Genomic DNA, 19516 nt, shown 5'->3' on the forward strand with positions numbered 1-19516 from the left:
GGTTATTTCATGGATATATGTTGGGTTATTTACGTGGGATACTGTGAACTTGCATGGAAAAAAGGGTGGGATATCACATCTTAAAGTCAAACCTTATCCACTGGAAGCACCCTAGGATGATTCACCTTTGGTTTTCGGCCATAACGAAGGTGATTTCGGCCTAGGCATGGCCGAAATCCCTTGGTACCTACTCCTATTGATGATTTCGGCCCTATAGTGTCACAAACAAGTGTTTTCAGTCTTGTATTGAAAGGTTTTCGGCCTTAATGGGCCACAAACTAAGGATTTCGATCTTGTAGTGTTTCCATGGGTGTGTTTTCGGTTTTGACTTTTGAGTAATAGAAACCACAAAGATGGTGGCCTTAAAAATTGAGAATTCAAGGTCATGGTATAAATACATATTTTTATGTTAAAACTATTTGATTCTTGTTTGATTTGCATGGACTTTTCAAGGCTTAATTCAACATGAATTTCCAAGTGTACGTTATCTTTAATCATACAAATGGTGCCCTCTTGGCTTTCAATAACATTATTGCATCAAAGTTGCATAAATATACATTGCAGATACACTTAGGCTATGTTTGGCGTACTAATTGAAAAGCTAGCTGATAAAAAATAATGTTTGGTAAAACTAGCTAAAAAGCTAGCTGAAATATATAAAATTACATAAAAGGGCATTTAAGAGAATGTGTTTCTATGATTAATTAAGGGGTATATTTGGAAAATTTTAAAAAAGCTCCTAAAAAGCTAGTATAAGTAGCTTTTTAAAATGCTAGCTTATAAGCTACTTTTTGGCTTGCCAAACACAACATAAAAAAGCTCGAAAAATAAGCTAGCTTATCAGCTAGCTGTGGCGCGCCAAACACAGCCTTATACACAAGACCTCTTACAGTTGGTTTGACCCAAAATTTTCTAGTTGTCACAACTTCCTCCTTGGTAATGACCATACGCATGTGCTATCAAATACAAAAATCTAGCTAAAAGCAACGCCTAAATTAATCACTCCCGAAAAATATTTGATGAACTAGATCTCTAACTTCTGATCTCACAAAGAAGCTCTAATTGTCTTTAAAAAAAAAAAAAAAAAAAAAAAAAAAAAAAAAAAAAAAAACAAGGTACCACCTATATTCATATTCAAAAGAAGATAAATCCTAAACAAAATAATAATCTATAGTGTTTCCTTAATTATGGATAATCCCATATATAAATAGTTACGTTGCAATTGATAATACCAAAAACAAAAGGCTTCCGTATTGGTGTTGATTTCCAAAATTAAAAATCATAAAACTCATCATTCCACCTTAATTGACTTACTTCAATATAAGCAAGTTCTTCCATGTGGTCTATATCTTCAACAAAATTGATTTTGGCTCCAAATGACAAATCGCTTTGAAATGAGAGCAAAACACAAAAATACCCATTTGGAAAAACATTAACCATCGAACAAAATGACATACCATTGATCGATACAACTTACCAGAAGAACCAATGTGAAAATATCAACCAAAACTCAAATCAAGATTATTTTTGATACTAAAGTGGAAGAGTTGCATGAATTAACAGTTGCCCCTTGAAATAGAGAAAAATTCAGTCACACAAGAACAAGAGGCCGCTTATAATACCCCAACTAATTACCAATACTCAACTCAAAGATTCCTGAGTTTTGAAAATATTTGGGGAAAGCTCTTCCAGTTACATCCACAAAAAGCAAAGCATGTTTGTAGTGTTGTTATTTTTGTGCATAATAATGATAATACTTACTTAAAATCCTGTCCTCTTTTGTTTGTTGATTTTAGATGTCATTTGGCTTGCTATTTTCTCCTTCAATGGTTTGTGCTTCTACCTGTTTCTGGACTTCAACCTCTTTTGGCCTGAGAAAGCTGGGTTGATTGGTGGATGACAGAAGCCTCGCCCACATTCTATCCGTTATCACAACGTTATTCTGCTTCTCAGTGATACGCTACACCACAATATTAAACACAGATTAATAGTGAAATTTTCTATGTGAAATCAAAATAAAATGTTGTTTTTTTTTGGTATAAGTAAGAATGAAGAATAAGAAGATTAAGTAACAACTTACATTGAATGGAATATAAGTCTGTCTACCATTAACAAGCCCACTCACAAAGCCAGTGTAACCAGCCATGACTCCATGAACACAACTTTGAGCAAGGAGAGTGCAGTAGACGTTGTCAGATGCATTACTTGGAACCGCTCGAATCATGTAAGTAGGATCTGTCCCATAACAAAAAAAAAAAAAAAAAAAAAAGAGAATGACCAAAATACCCCTCTTGTTATAACTTATAATAAACAAATCAATACAAGTATACCTTCTAAAATCTAAACCACCATAAATAAGATATTAATTACCTATGTATTTAAGAGTAATGGGCATGGACGTCTGTCGAGCAAAGTGTTTCTGCAAACGAGCAAACATAATATTAATATACTAGTATTATTTTTTTTATATATCTAACAAAATATCAGACGTTGTAGTTAAATAAATAGGTCATGGGGTTAATGTAATGATTAACCTATATGCAAAAGCTTTCTTTTCTTTATTTGCCTTTATCAAAGGGTAATTTAGATATTTACAAGATGTCAACATTTTTAGTATAGCTATGTGCAAAGTAAGCGTTGGGATGGGAATAAGAGAAAAAGTGATGTGGAAAATTCTAAAATTACAAAGTATCGTGGTTAAATGAAAGAAACAACAATATACTTTCATTGATTTAATTATCATAGCATCTTACAAAAGCAATTTTCACAAGGTATAAGAAAAAAAAAATGACACTGCAGTAATGTAACTTAGGTAAGATTTTTCTTGCATAGGAAACAACAAAGCAAAGCATGAGATGAGATGAGAAAATAGCAATATTGACCTTGATCTTATCAGAAATCCACAATCCAACATCTTGAAGAAGTTTATTTCCGGAAGCATCTTGAGCAGTTGCAGAATTTAAGGTTTCAGCTGCAAGAAGTTCTTGACCAGCACCTTCTGCAACAACAATGACCATGTGACCATTGTCCTTGAGACGTTTCTCAACATATTCTAGAAGCCCTCCTTCTCCCTCAAGAAAAAATGGTGATTCAGGAATCAAACACAAATCAACATCTCTACTTGCCAAAGTTGCATACATTGCAATGAACCCTACAAAACCAACAACAATCACATAGTCAGTAGGGACGTTATCGGAAATTTTAGATTAGAAATTTACAATACTTCTCCTTTTACACAAACTGATGGTATAATATAATACTTTTATTTACTTAATACATACATGTGGAACATTGCATCTTTATTCATCTTATCTTATACTATATAAAGAAAACTAAAACTATAGATTTTGGATTCTAGGCTAATCCGAATATCTGATAATTTGATATTGGATTTTCGGATTTGGATATTTTAGGGATAAATGCAAGAAATAGCAGTGTACTTTTATTTAGTTGTTTGCTGTAGCATCTTACTTTCATTTCTTTCTATTAAAGCATCTTTTTTTTTCTTATTAAGAGTAAGCCATTGTACATGAAAAAGCAGTGAAATTTGTTTGATTGGGTAAAATTAGGATGCTATGATAAACAAACACATTAAAGTACGTTGCTATTTCTAATCATATTTTTTTAACATACCACTGTAGCGTCCCATCAATTTGACTACTCCTATGCCATTTTCAGCACTTTCTGCCTCCACATGTGCAGCATTAATGGCACGTTGAGCCTCTTCAACAGCAGTATCAAATCCAAATGATTTATCAATCACCTGTTATTGTTATTGTATTTATTATTAGAACAAAGGAAATCAAAACATGATATTTTTCAAAACAAATGACCAGATTACGTGAGTTGTTAAGTGTTTGTCTAACTAACCTAGGCTGTATTATGTGTTTTTTTTCCTTCCATAAAATGTTATTTGGATAAACAATGTTTGAAAAAATTTGAGAAACACAGGCTCTAAACCCCCCAAGGAAAACGAAATATGTAATTTGAGGGTATTTTGGTAATTTTACATGCGCTTAACACTAGCCTTTAACGGTTGCAGTCAGAAGGACCCTCCGTATTCATTTGAAACGTGTAAAGGTGTCCAAAATTTCTCAAAAGGACCTGCAGTGGTCTTTTTTGCAAACCACAAGGACCAAATACGTAATTTTGTGTATAATTTATAAGAATGCAAATACCGGGATATCATTATCGATTGTCTTTGGAATCCCAGCCACTACAGCTTTAAGCCCACGTTTCCTTATTTCCTGCACAAATAGAATGTGATTACAAACACAATAACTTATCTTATCTTTCTAGTTATATTAATTAAACTACAAATCATGCACTTTTCCATAAACATTTTCAACTGAACAAGTTCTCTTAAGTTTTTATTAAATCAGATGTTTGATAGTGTTGGTATATGAAGACAAGGGAAAGAAGATAAAACACAAACAAAACAAATTGAAATAAGTTCTCTTAAGTTTTTATTAAATCTGAACTTCTCTTGTTTATTATTTCCATGTTACCATGTAATTACCTGGTAAATAACTGCTGCTCCCTTTTGAGTTCCATCACCTCCAATTATATAAACCTGAAACATAAAAAAAACCAATCACTTATTCATTACCATAAACTCCTGTCTAATCAAACAACCAAAAACTAATTAGAAGCTACGATTATATCCATATGGAATAACTGAAACTGTTTCATGAAAGGCATTCATGTCTTTTGCACAAACAAGATATCGAGAGTGAGTCCACATCTTTTTAGGTGGGACAAAAATTACAATTTGACTTTGTACTTTGAATGCATGTCAAACGTAGTACACACAGTGTAACATAAGGGTATTTATGTCATATTTAATTTTACACACCTGATTGATACCACGATCCTGAATACTGTCAACTATCTTTGGTTTATCGTGGCCCCCACGAGAGGTACCAATAATTGTGCCACCTCGTTTATGGATGTCATCCACAACCTTTGGTGTCAAAGTAATTGTATTCTTTGAGTAGAAACCTCTGTATCCTCCCTACAAAAAACAAATAAGAGGTGAGATATTGATGATGATGATGATGATGATGATGATGATGATGATGATGCATGGAAGTTAGATGATAACTTCACCTTGGTGTTTTTGGTTTTCACTTTTCACAACATAGAATAATGATATAAATGTTTTAGTCATCTGTCATGTATAATTTTATCAAAATAACTTTTTATTGCAGATAAATCAAAGTACATTGCTATTTCTTGCATTTAACCTTTTTTTTCTGAAAATATATTTCAAACATCATTAATCCAGATGGGATAAAAAGAGAGAAACAGGGCCTTACATCTATCCCAAGAACTTTGGTGACACCATACATGTGATACAATGCACATACAATTTCCCTGATCACTGTATTTAGCCCAGGGCACAAACCACCACAGGTTACAATAGCTGCATGCACCTCATCTGGTGTGAAATAAACCTGCACAAATGAAGATTGAAGGGTATGGGTATCCCTTAGAAAAAAAAACAAAAAAAAAATGTTAGGTTCCAAAGAGATTTTATAGAAGTTACTATTGTACCCTTTGGCGAGGTCCAGCACGCCTAAAATGTATCCCTCGTGGGCCATCCTTGTGGACAACAACCTACAACAAGGCATACAATACATAACAAAGTTGTCACACTTACAGTTCGATTACTTTTAGTTATGTATAATTGGCATGCATTCAACTGAGAGTGATGTCAATGAGACAAATATTGCCTTTTTTGTCCCAATTGAAAAGTTGGGACAAGAACTCACTCTTGATCTTTCGTCTGTGCAAAAGACGTGAATGCCCTCCTCATCATCATCATTGGACAGGACTCGACAAGCTTTGTAGGGCTATTTTTGATGATGAGGATGATAAGGGCATTCTCGTCTTTTGCAAAGACAAGAGATGGAGAGCGAGTCCCTGTCAATGTCCACCTTGCTCCATCTTTTTGAGTGGGAAAAGAATTGCAATTTTTTGTCCCATTGACATCAGTCTGAATCCCAGTCTAATGCATGTCAAACATAGTATAAGGCCATTATGTTGTGTTGTAGCTTGTCTTGTGTACCAAATGGGGATGAGATTGGTGAAAACCTTTTGAAAAACCAGTGACCTACCTTTTGGGGCACAGTATCATCCGCATCAACAAAGTATTGTCTGAGACAAAAAATTTGGGGATTAACATCACAAATAGCTTTAAACAGATTATAAACATGTGATTCCTTGAAGAAATGAGTATGCAAATGTAACTTACTTCACAACTGAATATGCAGGATTGGATCGCAATGGATTCGGATAGGTCTGTAACAGGTAGTTTACATGAAATTAGAATATGTTCATTGAGTATTGTTCACTAGACCCTTGAAGAAAGAAATATGTTCACATAAAGCATAGTTAAAGTATGCTTATTCATCTATTTACCATTTACAAAGCCATTCTACATATTTTATATGATGCTGTAAATGTTGAATTAATTAGATACCGGATACCACAAAGACCTGAGTTTTTAAGTAAGGAGCAGAAACTAGAAAGAAATAGATGAAAGTAAATTACAATTCAAGTAACTGGTTGAACGTCTATAGGCTTATAAACACCTCTTTTATGGCTTTTAAAGACATACTTCTCATGGATCACTTTGAAAATTGGTCAAACACCTATTTGCAATACCTTTAGGTTGTGTTATCAAGCTTTCTAGGCCTATTTCCGATGATGATGATGATGATGATGAGAAGGGGCATTTATGTTTTATGCATAAGCATGAGATCAGAGCAAGTTATGTCCATCCAAATGCAAAGCAAAGGAAGAACAAGCTGTCATGTCATTACACAAAAGGTCCAAATATTTCTACATTTATAGGAAGATCGAAGACTTATAGTTTGACATCCAAAATCTTGGTGCATCATGCCCGAAACAACAATTTCATCACAAAGATTCACATTATTATGAAACAGATCTAAAAACCCCATTAAGATACTTCTAGGGCATATTTCTACAGATAGAAAAAAACCAACTCAAAAGTCAAAGTAAGAACAGCAATTTTTTTTTTCTTATAAACAATCAAGTACACATCGAGTCATATAAACATAGATCACAGGTAGATAAGCAGAGAGAGTAGTTGAAGGCAACTTACAGGGAGATTAGGGATGTAATCACTCAAGTGAGGCACATCTTCAAGCACATAACCTGCATCACCGGTTTCAACTTTCATCTGAACACTGATATTATTATCCATAGATTCCCTTCTTACAAACACTAATCAGCAGATAGGTTTACTTAATTCGATCTCCTTGTATGGAGTTTTTATGTATCAAAGGCGAATGGCGTGATTGATGCTGTCACATATGTATGAGAAAAGTTTGTCGACACGGGCTTAAAAAAGTGGAACAGTGGAAGTTTCAAAATCGTGGAGATCTCACAAATGAGATGGGTCGATTGATTATTAAAGATTGAAAATTGATAGGATACTCTTCTAGACTTCTGAAACAGGTGGCGTAAGTTTGCATAACCAAAATAGTGAAATACGAACCCCACGCTTTAGTTTTGCCGGTTTTTAGTAGTCATAGGTTTTAAAAACCAGAAATGGTTTTATCCTTTTCCTTTCAAGGTTCCTTGCGAAGTCAAACTTCAATCAATTGGAGTCTTGCAAAAATTGAATCAAGACAAAATTACAAAAATGGTTCTTTATGTAATTTTTTTTTGGGTTTTGATCTAAACTTCTATTTTTTTTTATTGGCGGTCCTTTTAAGCTCCTTTGTTTGTGGTTTTGGTCCCTCATAAAATTAATAAGACAAAAATACTCTTCTGATACATTTTCTATGTTTTTTTCTATTTAATATAAAGTTTTATTAATAAAAATTATGGTCTCTCTCTCTCTCTCTCTCTCTCTCTTCAAAAATCCATAAAACCTCCCTTACCCTCCTCCCATTTTCTCCACCTTTAACCACCATTACTCCACCATAGCATCACCACTGCCACCACCTCCTTCCCCACCGGAAACCACCAATCCCCACCCCATTGTTTCTGCCGGAGCTCTTTCCTCCACCACATGCAGCCTATTCCTGCACTACCGAGAAACACCACCACCAAGGTTGGTGTTGCTGCTGTGTAACCATCGAGAACCACTGTGGTTCTCCCTTTTATGCCACTGACCGGAGAAGGCTTCAGGCACCACCCATCACCACCTCCCCTCGTTATTCTACCCCGTTTCTCAGTTTACCGGGGAAGAGGACCACCACAGCCGACGGTGGCAGACCCTCCGCCTCCATTCTGTCGTAACCCACCACCACAAAACGCCATTGTCGCTGCTGCTTCGTCTTGGTCCCTCGTCGAGCATCCGCCAATAGAAATGAAGCAGCAAGGCTGCCCACAGCCACCGACCGCAGCCACCCATCGTCGTCGCTGCAGTCTGCCACCGTCGCTGCAGGCCGCCACCTACGACCCACCATTCCTCCGAGTTTCAATTTGGGGTTAAGAATGTGATTCAAAGAGGTGGAAAGATGGATGGTGGCAGCGGTGTTTCTTAGTGGCCGGAAAACAGCTCCACCTTCGGTGGGGTGTTCTTGATTGTAAATGAAGAAGAAGGTGGGGGGGAGTTGGTCTGGTGAGATACGAAAGAGAGAGAGAGAGAGAGAGAGAGAGAGAGAAGTAGGCCCGGTTTTATATTTAATAATAATAATAATTTTAAAAAGTGAAAGAAAAATGAAAACTAAATTCATTAAGGGTATAATAGTCTTTTTAGTTTGGACAGGGACCAAAATTGCATGTAAACTAGCTCAAAATAACCACAAATCCAAAAAAGTCGAGGTTTGGACTAAACCTAAGGAAAAAATGCATACCACAGGGACCATTTTTGCAATTTTGTCTTGAATTAAATTGACACTTTGTACCCACTTATGGTTGGTATCCAAATTATTGTTATCGTTTTTAATAGTATGGATAATAACTTAATAGGGTAATGAATTTTTAATTTTGTTCATATATAGTCATTGAATTTTTTTTCGTACTTGATTATCTATGAATTATTTAAAGTTGTTCATATTTACCTTGATAACCATCTACAACCGGTCATAAGGGTAAAATATGAATAATTTCAAATAATTTATTAGTAAATAAAGCATGAAAAAAAGTCCAGTGACTAAATATGAACAAAGTTGAAAGTTTGTTATCAAATATCTTATGTCCCCATTTATTTTAAACCACTTCAAAATGTGTGTTCAAATTTGTTGCAAACCTCACTATTGTGGATTTATATTTACTATATATAAATTATATATCATAATTTTTAAACATCACAATAATCATTTTGATCGATACATTTCATATGTATTATCATGGTAAGTACTCTAATAAGTCATACATAATAGATACACTACTCTTGTTCAATATTGTTACTTTGTAACATAATGTTACATTAGAAAATCGGGGTTTAATTTGCTTCGAATACTGAGAGTCGTGATTGCATTATCAAATTGAAGTATTTTGATGGTACTCTCGAAATCTCAATTGGATAAAACTCAGCAATGTTCAAGAACAGAGAATGAATGAGGTTATGATCTTATGTGTACCATATTCAAATGACCAAAAACGGGATATATATATATATATATATATATATATATATATATATATATATATAACCCTCTGTCCGAAAAATGTCAATAAACTATCATATTGACAGTTACAAATGCCTTAAATTGGTTCCATGTAAGGATTAAACTACCTTAAATCGGTTCCATGTTAGCTCGACCCCAACCAGGGGCTTTGCCCATTGAACCCCGTCAGGGGTTGCCACCCCTTGGACCATACTACCAGGGGCGGTTCAGATGCTTTCACCCCTTAATAACAATGCACTTTTGAATCAAGACAAACTCAAACAAGTGCGCACTCCGCTTTATGACAACCGTCAAAATAAGTCAACGATCGTCAACCGTCTAAATAACTCAAAACTTTGTCCCGATCCCCGGCCCTTTTTACGGCGAAGCGTTGCCCGTACGGTTCCGACGCAAATCCGACATTTTAACAAAAACGCGGCACGTTTAAAGCACGCTTCGAGGGTGAGTTTTACGGTCACATTTTAAACTTTTTACTGTTTTCGAGGGAGAATACATGCTTAAAATGATATATCGTTTATGTAAACTTGATTTGTTAATTATCATTTATTATAAACTAAGATCGTTATTTATTCGTTATAATAATTGTCGTTAAAACCGTCGCATCTATATAACGGATATTGGCTATACACTGTCGTTACTTTACCCACATAACTTGGATATTAGTTATGTATTGTCGTTACTCTGTCCACATAACTAGGATATAGTTATGCATTGTCGTTATGTTGCCTACTTTTTTTATACAATAAATTATAAATTATAATTATAAAACATATATTATAATTATACATTGTTAAACTTTGGGCCGGTAACTTGACATTTAAGTTAGGTATACAATCTTTTAGAACTACTCACTCGATGGTTTACATGAGACATTTCATCACCTAAGTGTAATGCTTAGCAAGACCCTTGACCTATAATCGTTAAATCTTAAGTGAGCGAGAGACTTATGTATAGATCTATACGGGTTAATACCCACACATGTGGTTGCTAGCTACAACCATGACGAACGAGTCACACCGAGTGATAACTATCTAAACATTTCGACGTCCGTTGAAGCATCACAAAGGTCATAACAGGCAACAGCTCTGTTATAGGTGTTTTGTTTAAAAATTACACAAGTACTAACCAACCAAATTGAATGAGAGGCTGTGATGTTCATATTGTGTAATAGCAAATGGTAAAAGAAAGTGACAAAATGGTTTACAAGGAAATCCCTTGATCCTTGCTAGGATCTCCGACATAAAACCTTGGGAGGTGATAATGATCACTTGCCTTGATGATTTTATTGATATAAAATGTAGATTACAGTGAGTTCTTAGTAAGAATGAGTAGAGAATTTCGTAGAGTAAGCATAGACTAAAGAACAGTGTGTTGTGTGCAGATTACAAGTGTCAATTTATAGTCTAAACTAGCCAACAAGATGTCTGATATTTCTGGTATCCTCTATGACCAACTTCATGAACGTTATTTGACCAAGTGTTCCGGGTCTTTAGCATAGTTAAGATGATTCTTTGTTGAGAATTGGTCTTCCCTTGACTACTTCTGCACACGTGTTAGTTATAGACAAAATATAACTGTTATAAATATTAATAAAAATAATAACGGTAATTAGCCGGGATCCTAATGTAGCTGAGGATCCTGGATATTTGAGGATCCTGGCCCTAACAATTGCCCCCAAGTTATTACTGAAAATATCGGGATTAGTTTTGTAAATATTAAAAGAATAACTTAAAGTAAATAGGTAAAAGGAGAGAGAATAGTAATTTTCAGTTTTAACCCTTAACGACTAGGTAATTTAAATTCCAACGGATAGTTTACTAGTTGTTAGTAGTCAAATCATATTCATTAATCCAGTATAAATATGAGGGATCAGTTCCATAATCTCCTATCCATTCTTCTTTTCTTTTTTCGTGCCATCTTGCGATTAGAAGGTAACTTTTCTTCCAGACTTTTATTCTTTCTACCATGGGTCGAAAAATGGCTATCTCTCGTAAAAGCATTTTGGCCCTTCCCGATGATGATTTTATCGACCAAGGGATCCTCTCTTATGATGAGACATGCTCTTTTGGCGATGATGACATCGAGACTCTAAAACTCAATGGGTCCTTTCTTCCCAGCGTTGTTTTCAGGCCCTTTGATCCTCTGATTCAGCCCGATTTCGTCTCTCCGACTTGGGTGTTCTTTCCTGAGTATCCTTTCTCCTTTGGCTTGAGATACCCTTTCCCCGGGATCGTCTTCGAATTTTTTAGGGCGAGTGGGATTTCGTATATCCAGGCCATGCCAATTGTCTGGAGGATCTTATATTGGGTCGACCAGATAAATCAATCAAAAGGTCTTGACATATGCCTTTCTGAGTTGGCTTGCGTATACGATCTCACAACCTTTGGGAATTTTCGTTTCCTTCTCAAGGTCAAAAAGCTCAGATCTTCTCTAATCTTGAAAACCAAGCACAACGATGGAGCTTGGAAAAGGAGATACCTCTTTGTGTGGCGTGAATCTGTTCCCAATGGGGATCTCTTGCCCACAGATTGGGTTAATAAGGATAGGATTTCAATGCTTTACCTTGTGATCCTGGAATCTTATTCTTATTTTGTTTGTTCCTTTGCAGCCTTCAAGTTCGAAGAATTTGTTCCCGTCGCTGAGGATTCTGGAGAGAAGATTGAGAAGTTCTTGGCCTTGTCTGAAGTCGAGAGATCCTTCCGATTCGATCAAGCCGTCCCGCAGGAAAGCTCCTCCACTACTGACCTCATGTCGACGGGTCAGGATCCTTAATTTTTTCCTGTTTGTGATGAGGATCTTTAATAATTTTTTGTTGTATACAGGATCCAAGGTCACTCGCTCCAGTGCTAGCTTCACTCTTGTTGATCTTGATACGGCTATGTCAGGAGATCAGCTGGTGGTAAAGAAGGATAATAGTTCGTCCTCTCTTCTTCCCAAAAGGTCGACCGTGGATTTGACAGTGAAAACTTTGGGATCCCGGAAGAGGAAAACTGCTGAATCCACAGGTTTATCTTTGGTGAGCCTTGGAGCTGAGGAAGCGCTCCAGAAGTTGGTCTCTTTCTCTCAGGCTGTAAGTTTTGATTTCATTCTCGCTCCATTTTTCATTTTGTTTTTACTGACTTACTATATTTTTATCATAGGTCTCTGATCATGTTTCCGCTGATCTAAGGATCCGGGCGGAGATGGCTGAACAAGCCCTTTAGGGACAGGAGAAGATGTGGAAGACGACCAACGAGGATCTTCTGAGGAAGGTGGAGCTGCTTATCAATGAAAAGGTTAAGATAGGAGGAGGAGCTCGTACACGAGATGGAGGAGTTGATCTCCGACGAAAAGGTCAGTGTTGCGGTGGCCGTTTGGGAGGCCAAGATCCGTCTTGATGAGGATCTTAAAAATGCAGGATCCTGGGACGTGGTTGGTTGGCGCAAGGCATTGGCCAAATTAACTGGCAAGCCTGTTACCGCCAGTCAGGATCCTGTACTACAGCTGACCGGGGGGGAAGAGACGAAGGCCGATGATGACCAGGATAAGGTCTAGGCCTTTTAGGTGATTAGGGTAGCATAATCTTTTGACGCATGACTCTTGTAAGGTTGTAGACCTTTTTGTTTTGAATATAATGGTCGGTCTTTCTTTCGTCTTTCTACGTTTCCTGCATAATACAATACTAAGGTCTTTGCACGGTTAGGATCCTGAAAAAAGTGAATAATTCTTAAAACAAAATGGCCTGATAAGGATTAGTTAAAAAATAACAATAACTGACTTTGTTAGGTAATCTAAAAGTTTCTTTTAGAAGTTTAGTGATTAACTTGCAACTCTTAAGAGTTTTTAATATGCTTTTAAAACTTCTGTGAACATATCAAAATAGCGAATGACTCCGAAGTGACGAAAGTTCATAAGTCAGCGATTGGTTTAGGATCCTAGAAAGTTTAGGATCCTTGATTTTAAAACTTCAAAGTTAAGGAAATATGGAACCTCATTGTCTTCGAGTTTCTCTTTAAGCGTCATGAGTCTTTGAAGTTTAGATTTCACTGAGGATAAATTCCAACTTAGGAGAGAGCATTGGTTTACTGCTGAGAATGAGGTTCCTTACTGTCACACCCCAAAACCGGAACGGCAGAAACTTTCGGGGGTGGAGGACGTCATGTTCAGTATCACAACAATGCAAAGTAGTAAACAAGCAACAACATCATCCATTGCATTAATAATATAATTTCATACAAGTGTGTTCTGTCAAGTTATATAGACACCAAAAATATACATCAAAATAAAAGATGAGTCTTGAACGAGCTCCATCTTCTCAAAACCTGGCACCGGTACCTGTCTACTGGTGACCTGAGAATACAAGTTATTTTGAAAGAGTTTATCAGCTTTAAAGTTGGTGAGATCATAAGTATATTAGTGTATGTATTTGTATGAAAGTGTTTGTAAGTATTGTATAAGTTTGTAAAAGTTTGTAATTGTTTGAACTCCCCTAGAAAACCCTATGTTTCCTACTAAAAGTAGCCTTCTACCAAGGCATCTAGTATATGTGTGTGTGTCTCTTGTAAGAGTGTGTATTTTCCCAAATCCGACTATCATTAACCAAAAATATAGTTTTTACATTATTGTTTATTGTGTGAAGATCACAAAGTAAATGTAATGGGAAAATGAAATAGTACTGTAGTGTTGTATTAAGTAACTACTGTTGTACTAACTACTTTAAACCAATTGTTATTTAAAGTACCATGTGATCGGCCTGTATCCTGCTACCGACTCTAGAAAAACGACGATGTAAGACGTCGTAAGAAATGACGTTTGGCACCCGTAGACTTGCAAGTCCCACTGTAGCGAGCAGCAAGGTGTAAGATAGTCAATCCAGTATAGATCTATACACAAACTCATACGCTCCCCACTTAAGGAGATTCTGGATACAAAACGGTCATGACAGGTAGTGTCATGCCCCGTTACGTGGCTCACATAACTGTAGTAATGTTCTAGTATATGTATGTGCTAGCTGTATTGTGTGTTCCCTCCCTGTCTAGCATGTATGTATGTTCTCTCTGTCTTTCACAATAGTATGTTTCCTAGTATAATGTATAGTATGTACTAGCTGTATTGTAATGTATAGTATGTACTAGCTGTATTGTGATGTATAGTATGTACTAGTTGTATTGTGTGTTCTTTCTTTGTCTAGTATGTATGTATGAACTGACTTCTTGTATGTTTCATTGTTCTAGTAATAGTATTAGTATCTCCCTAAACTATACCTATTATAGTTTACTAGTAATGTTGTTTGAATGTATGGACATGTGTGTATACCTTTGCTACCCAAAGGTATTGAACTGAATGAAAGAAGGAACTTTTATATCTATATACATATACATAATATATAACTAGGATTCAAACGACCTTCGGACAAATAACCTGAATACCCTAAGTCCATAACCAAACAAGGAACAGGAAGTAAGGTGAGCTATCAGTCCTAAGTCCTTTCAATCCTACTTATATAACTATATCTATATAGATACACAGAATATAAGTTAAAAGAGTTTAATAAAAGTATTGGATATGAAAAAGAGTTTGTAAAACAGTTTGAAGTAAAACAGTTTGGTAACACAGTTTGAAAAGTAAGAAATCCATTTGTTTGGTAGTTATTAATCACATGTGATTGATATAATAACTATAATAGTTCAACTTGTATTCCCCCCCATAAAAGCATTTAAAAACATTTAAAAGGTTAATTAAGGGGTATGAACTCACCTGTAGTGAGTGGTTTGGATGAACTGATAGTATAGGATGCTAAGTGTAAAGTGAAGACTTGAACACACACAAGGATCCTAGTTAACATATAATAACATATATATGTATCCAATTAGTCATTAAACAACTAATTAACCAAGTTAAGACATCCTAGGACATGTAAAACACCTTATTTAAGTGTTATAAGTACTAAGGATTGCATCTAAGGGTGGTAGGACCTTGCTATTGAGTTTGGGTCCAAGGGTAAACTCTTTTGAAGTTTACGGTTTTGGGATCAACTCTTATTGAGTTTACGGTCGTAAACCCATGAGTTTACGGCCGTAAACTCATGGTACTTTTACCATGTTGTGTTTTGAAGCTTTAAAGGTCATAAGAAGCATTCCTACTTCATGTTTAAGCCTTAGGAAGTGATTAGGGCACCATTTCACTCCTTTGTGGAGTTTACGGTCCTTGGACCATTTCTCCTTGGGTTTACGGCCGTAAACCCAAATGGTTTATGGTCTTTTTGATGTTTTAAGTCCTAAGCACTTTAAGGTTTTGTTCTACACTAGTATCCAAGGCTTGGTAAGGGACTAGGGAACACTTTGGCCCCTTTATTAGGGTTTACGGTCCAAGAACATCTTGGACCGTAAACACCTTTGATCTTGTGTTTCCTTGGTGTTTTCTAGATGATTAGAAGTGTAACAAGTCTTATAACACACTAGGGTAAGATTACTTACTATGTAGAAGCTTGAAAAGGTGTTAAAAGTCCAAGAACACTAGTGTGTGTTCTTGGTGAAACTTGAAGATCTACACATTTGGAATGATTTCACGGATGGAATCATGTAAGATCACTAGATTAAGTAAGATATCAACTTATTAGGGCTAGAAACACTTACAAAGTTGAAGATCAAGAAGGAAATTCGGATGATACTTGAGAGAATTTGAGTTTTGGATCTTGAAAAGTGAAAAAGTGATTAAAATGGCTAAGTGCCATATTTATACCCTTGGGGTTTACGGCCATAAACCCCTTGTTTAGGCCGTAAAATCCAAACTCTACGAGTTTTGGGACTTTATTGTTGCACAATAAACCCTAGGGCATCCTCTCTCCTGTTATCTCCTGAAGTACTAGGCTTTAGAATACTCAAACTGACTCTACACAGCTCAAAAGTTAGTAAAAACTGTTCTGACTTCTATTGAAGTGAATGGTTGTACAGAATAGAAATTTCGGGTTGTCACATCATCCCCCCGTTAGAAGGAATTTCATCCCGAAATTAGAGTTTAAGCAAATAAGTAGTTACAAATAACTAAGTAAAAAGATGAGGATATTTCAGTTTCATCTGATCCTCTCGCTCCCAAGTGAATTCAGGTTCTCGCTTGGCGTTCCAGCAAACCTTCACTATCGGGATACGGCTTTGTTTCTTTTGCTTGACCTCCCGGTCCATGATCTCTACTGGTTCTTCCACGAAGTTGAGGCTCTCGTTGATCTCGATCTCGTCGAGTGGGATTACAAGAGTCTCGTCGGACAGACACTTTTTCAAGTTCGAGACGTGGAAAGTAGAATGCACGTTACTGAGTTCGCGCGGTAAGTTAAGTTTGTAAGCTACAGGGCCGATTCTAGCGAGAATCTCGAAAGGCCCTATGTACCTTGGATTTAGCTTTCCATGCTTTCCAAAGCGTATCAAGCCCTTCCAGGGTGAGACCTTCAATAGAACATGGTCGCCCACCTGGAATTCCAATGGTTTCCTTCGTTTATCTGCGTAGCTTTTCTGTCGGTCTCTAAAGGCTTTCAATCGTTCACGAATTTGAACGATCTTCTCTGTCGTTTCCCGAATGATCTCCGGACCCGTGAGAGTGCTTTCAGGAACTCGTCCCTTAGCTAACTGGGTATCACCCACCTCAGCCCAACACAGAGGGGATCTGCACTTTCGGCCATAGAGGGCCTCGAATGGAGCAGCCTTTATGCTCGTGTGATAACTGTTGTTGTAGGAAAATTCGACAAGGGGTAAATGAGTATCCCATGCTTTCCCAAAGTCGATCACACAGGCTCGCAACATATCTTCCAAGGTTTGGATAGTCCTCTCACTTTGCCCGTCTGTCTGTGGATGGTAGGCTGTACTCATGTCCAGCCTAGTTCCTAGGGAACTTTGTAGCGACTGCCAGAACCTTACATGTATCCAACAGTTATATATCATGTGTCCAAGCGAGGTGTATAAACCTTAGTTCGTATGAAAGAGGTAATTAGCTCTTTAAACCTTAGAGGGGATTAAGTACCCTTAAGCGTGGGAGCGATGATCAGTCTCTAGCTTGTGTACATGATAGTTTAGAGATTACATTGTTAAATATAATGGAGTTTACCAAGTATTGAGTTCTTAATATGTCAAGATCCTTGTGTTTCAGGGTGTTCAAACTTGAGGATCCAGATGTTTCAGGATCTTCGCTCTTGAGGATCCTTAACCGTACGTTGTTCTGCATAACAAACATTAGCTAGGGGTGGGCGTTAGTCTAGCTAACGCCCCTCCGATGCTTAAGTTAGTAATGTATTTGAGGAGAAAATCAGTAATAATAAAAGTTTTAAGGTAAAGAACATGTGTACCTTGGTTTTGTTGTGGATCATTCGATCCTACTTACATGTAGTATGCTTTGAGGTGTGTAACATTCCAGGATCTTGGCAGAACATCTCCTTCGAGTATTGCTAGCTAGTATGCTCCTTTTCATGCTTCAACATCTATAAGATATGGTCATTCCCATTTGGGAGCCAATTTTCCTGCACTAGGATCCTTGGTGTTTTGGAATATTTCCTTAATAACAAGTCTCCTATTTGAAACCTTCTGAACCTTATATTCCTATTGTAAGCCTTGGTGATTCTTTGTTGATGAGCAGTAATACGTATTTTGGCAAGATCCCTAAGCTTGTTAATAGTGTCAAGATCCTGTGCTAGGATCATGTCGTTATTCTCTTGGTCTTTCAACAAGTATCTTGCCATCGGGATCACTACTTCAGTAAGGATCACTGCTTCTGTCCCAAACACCAAAGAATAGGGGGTCTGACCTGTGGCCACTTTGGAAGTGGTTCTATCTACCTACAAAACGAAAGGAAGTTCTTCTGGCCATCTTCCCTTCTTTTTGTCCAACTTTTTCTTCAAATTGTTAATTATGATTTTGTTGCTGGATTCCGTTTGACCATTAGCTTGAGGATGAACAGGAGTGGACATTATCATTTTGATCCCCCAACTTGTGTAAAAGTCTCTTGTTCCTTTGCTAATAAATTGGGATCCATTGTCGCATATGATTTCAGCCGGGATCCCGAACTTGGTCAGGATATTACATTTGATAAATGATACTACCTCTTTGTCTCTTACCTGGACGAAAGCTTCAGCTTAGATCCATTTGGAGAAGTAATCGGTCATCACCAACATGAAGACTTTTCCTACTGGGGCCACTGGTAGTTTTCCTACTATATCCATACCCCATTTCATGAATGGCCATGGGGAGATAATAGGATGTAGAGGTTCTGCCGGTTGATGCAGGATGTTGCTGTGTCTTTGGCAAGCATCACACTTTTGAGCATGTAGAAAGGAGTCTTTCTTCATGGTTGGCCAGTAGTATCATGTTCTTAGTATTTTGGAGTATAAGGATCTGCCCCCGGTGTGATTGGCACAATCTCCTTCGTATATATCCTTTAAGACTTCTGCAACTTTGGGATCTTCCAAGCATCTAAGGTATGGACCTGCCATAGATTTTTTGTAAAGTTTACCTTGGATTAACACGAATCTTGAGAATCTCGTTCTGAATGCTCTTTCGCTTTTTTCTTCTGTCGGGATTGTACCATTTTGGAGATACTCCATAATGGGTTGGGTCCATGATCGTGGACTTCTTTGAGGATCCTGTTCGTCGGGATCCCTTTGAGAAAGGATCTTAGGGTCAGAAAATCCACCTTCCAAGCTCCTTAGACTTCAAGCTCTCTTCACAAAATCCACCTTCCAAGCTTCTTAACACACAAAAATGGAGAGTAGACACGATTAGGGTTTTCTGAGCTCAAGGGGGATGGTAAGGGAGGCAGAGGGAGGCTAATGACCCTTTAAATAGGGTGTAAAACCCTGGAAATTAGGGTTTCATTTTCTAGCTCCTACTCATCGAGTTGGGGTCCTCCAACTCGTCGAGTAGACCTCCTAAAACCACGCGGCC

General features: G+C 37.0%; 1 protein-coding gene across 1 annotated transcript; it reads right to left on the reverse strand.

The window, feature by feature from the left end:
- Window positions 1–1552: 1552 nt before the first annotated feature.
- LOC145167347 (ATP-dependent 6-phosphofructokinase 6-like) lies at window positions 1553–7528 on the reverse strand. The gene is made up of 13 exons (XM_079086527.1): window positions 7133–7528; window positions 6257–6303; window positions 6120–6159; window positions 5557–5619; window positions 5319–5456; window positions 4856–5014; window positions 4520–4573; window positions 4179–4247; window positions 3634–3763; window positions 2883–3151; window positions 2371–2419; window positions 2081–2235; window positions 1553–1960 (listed from the first exon to the last, which is right to left on the reverse strand). Exons 1-13 carry the CDS (start codon window positions 7232–7234, stop codon window positions 1793–1795), a joined length of 1443 nt encoding a protein of 480 aa, XP_078942653.1. The 5' UTR covers window positions 7235–7528; the 3' UTR covers window positions 1553–1792.
- Between the last annotated feature and the right edge of the window lie 11988 nt (window positions 7529–19516).

This window comes from Lactuca virosa, chromosome 3, assembly GCF_052849685.1.
Source record: "Lactuca virosa cultivar CGN04683 chromosome 3, Lactuca_virosa_CGN04683_v6, whole genome shotgun sequence".
Taxonomy (NCBI): Eukaryota; Viridiplantae; Streptophyta; class Magnoliopsida; order Asterales; family Asteraceae; genus Lactuca; species Lactuca virosa.

What these genes read in the sequence shown, in the direction of transcription:
- LOC145167347 (XM_079086527.1), bottom strand. Translation starts at nt 7,234, where the DNA reads ATGGATAATAATATCAGTGTTCAGATGAAAGTTGAAACCGGTGATGCA. An exon ending in CCAAAGTTCTTGGGATAGAT is followed by an intron (nt 5,015 to 5,318) that starts GTAAGGCCCTGT and finishes TGTTTTTTGTAG; the next exon opens with GGAGGATACAGAGGTTTCTA. An exon ending in GAGCAGCAGTTATTTACCAG is followed by an intron (nt 4,248 to 4,519) that starts GTAATTACATGG and finishes CTATTTGTGCAG; the next exon opens with GAAATAAGGAAACGTGGGCT.